The 2,447-nt window shown below is 48.5% G+C and overlaps 1 protein-coding gene across 1 annotated transcript; it reads right to left on the bottom strand.

The window, feature by feature from the left end:
- Positions 1 to 446: 446 nt before the first annotated feature.
- On the bottom strand, positions 447 to 2,176 carry LOC131234913 (cysteine desulfurase, mitochondrial). Its single transcript, XM_058231915.1, has one exon. It carries the CDS (start codon positions 2,071 to 2,073, stop codon positions 709 to 711), a length of 1,365 nt encoding a protein of 454 aa, XP_058087898.1. The 5' UTR covers positions 2,074 to 2,176; the 3' UTR covers positions 447 to 708.
- Positions 2,177 to 2,447: the final 271 nt, after the last annotated feature.

Below are 2,447 nucleotides of genomic sequence, written 5' to 3'. Positions count from 1 at the left end.
GAGTTTGGATGCTCACTTGGAACTAATTGCAGTAACTAAATCAAACATAGAGGAAATGACCAAAATGGAGTTCGGACCTTTTCAATTTATAATGACAAATTAACCCCCAATTGCAATTTAACCTATTTCAAGTTCAATGTGAAATGACTAAATATTGGTACTTGGGCGCTAGTCAAGGTTTCAAATCAGTGTGTTCTGTAACATATCGTTCACCACCGATACCTCTGCATATTGCTCCAAATCACCCCCTATCAGGCTGTTTCAAGCCAATACATTGATATCGTTCATAGGCGATGCATACCAGTTCCAAATAATACTTTGGACCTTGGCATTAATGTGCCTCATCATTGACTGGATAGAGTGGGGCTAGTTAAGTCACTTCCACTTTGTTGACACAATTCAATTGTGCATCCACACTTACCTAAGCGTATAATTTCAGCCCAATATGAATATACAATACTCAATCAGCTATAAAATTCATGTAAAATTTATGCATTTTCTGTGTTAGCTCTAGATTTCAAAATCATAACTATAGTTACAGTACCGGATAAATACTAAAACCAGAAACTATTATGCTTAGAGAGGAACCTGTCTAAAGCTCGTGGCAGCTCCATCTATGCTCGGAAAGCTAAAACCTTGCTTCTTCACATATACACAGATTCTGATCCCACAAACAAAACCTCATCACCTTCATCGTTTCATCAAACATCAGTGCTGCGACCATTGGATGTTTCTAATGTCGATACCTTCCTTCACCATCTCATAAAGTGGACTCATCTCCCTCAACTTCTCCACCTGCTTCACTGTAAGGTTGATGGCCCTATCAATCTCAGCCTCCGTCGTGAAACGCCCAATCCCGAACCTGATCGACGTGTGGGCCATGTCTTCTTCCACCCCCAACGCCCTCAACACATATGAGGGCTCCAAGCTGGCACTTGTGCACGCACTCCCACTCGACACCGCCACCTCTTTCAGCCCCATCAGAAGACTCTCCCCCTCGACATAAGCAAACGACAGATTGATATTCCCTGCATACCGCCTCTCTAGGCTCCCATTCACAACAACCCCATCAAGCTTCGAACGAATCCCATTCAAAAGCCGCTCCTGCAACGCCGTGATCCGCTTCTCATCATACTCCATCTCCTTCATTGCAATCTCGCATGCAGCCCCAAACCCTACAACCAGCGGCGCAGGGATGGTCCCACTCCGGATGCCACGCTCCTGCCCACCGCCGTTCATCTGGGGCTCGACACGGATGCGCGGGCGCCGCCTCATGTACAGCGCACCAACTCCCTTCGGGCCATAAATCTTATGCGCGCTCAGCGACATCAGACTTATATTCATCTTCTCAACATCAATCGGGATCTTCCCTAGAGCCTGGGCAGCATCCGTGTGGAACGGCACGTTCCTCTCCCGGCAGATCCGTCCAATCTCCTCCATCGGCTGGATAACACCAATTTCGTTATTAACGGCCATCACAGAGACCAACCCAGTATTCGGACGGAACGCAGAGATCAGACGGTCAAGATCGATAATCCCATCCTTCTCGACGGGCAGATACGTGATTTCAAACCCTTCCTGCTGCAGATGCCGGCAAGAATCAAGAACGCACTTGTGCTCAGTCTGGGTCGTAATTACGTGATTCTTGGAGGGCTTATAGAAATGCATCGGGCCCTTGATGGAGATGTTGTTGGACTCGGTGGCGCCGGAGGTGAAGATGATCTCCTTCGGAGAGGCGTTGATGAGGGCGGCCACCTGGGAGCGGGCATGCTCGACGGCTTTATCGGATTCCCAGCCGTAGAGGTGGGTGCGGGAGTGGGGATTGCCGAATTGGGAGGTGAAGAAGGGGAGCATGGAATCGAGGACACGAGGATCGACGGGTGACGTCGCTTGCATGTCGAGATAGAGAGGGCGGCCAGAGATCTTGACGCCTTTCATGGAAATGACGTCTGAATCATCGGGAGGTAATTTCGCTGCCGCAGCTGCTGTGGAGAGAGGAGAGAGGAATAGAGAGGGTAGGGTTTTGAAGAAGAGGGGTTTGGAGCGAGATGAAGTGAGGAGCTTTGTCGCCATTTTTTGGGGGTTTGTTTTCAGTTTTTGCGTATGAGTGTATTAATAGAGAGGGTGAGAATGTGTTGTTTTTATTGCAAAGGATGAGAGGCGGTGCAGAGTGGAGAGGAAATGTGGCGCCTTCGTGAGTGGAGTGGCTGAGGGTTTTTCTGTTTATATTCGGAAAGAACGTACTTATCTACTTGCATTCAACGCTAGGGGTGTACACGAACCGAGCCAACTCATTTAGCTCGCTCCACTCAACTCGAAAAATCTCGATTCGACTCAGTTTGAAGCTAAGTTCGGCCCAAGTCGAGCTGATTTTTTGAGTTTGAAAGTGAGTTCGAGCCGAGTTCAAGCAGGCCCCACCTCGACTCGACTCGGATCGAATCCAGCTC

This window comes from Magnolia sinica, chromosome 19 (assembly GCF_029962835.1).
Source record: "Magnolia sinica isolate HGM2019 chromosome 19, MsV1, whole genome shotgun sequence".
Lineage (NCBI taxonomy): Eukaryota > Viridiplantae > Streptophyta > Magnoliopsida > Magnoliales > Magnoliaceae > Magnolia > Magnolia sinica.
This window is presented reverse-complemented; position numbering and strand designations above follow the sequence as displayed.

Coding starts and splice junctions, on each gene's coding strand:
- LOC131234913 (XM_058231915.1), bottom strand. CDS start 2,073: ATGGCGACAAAGCTCCTCACTTCATCTCGCTCCAAACCCCTCTTCTTC.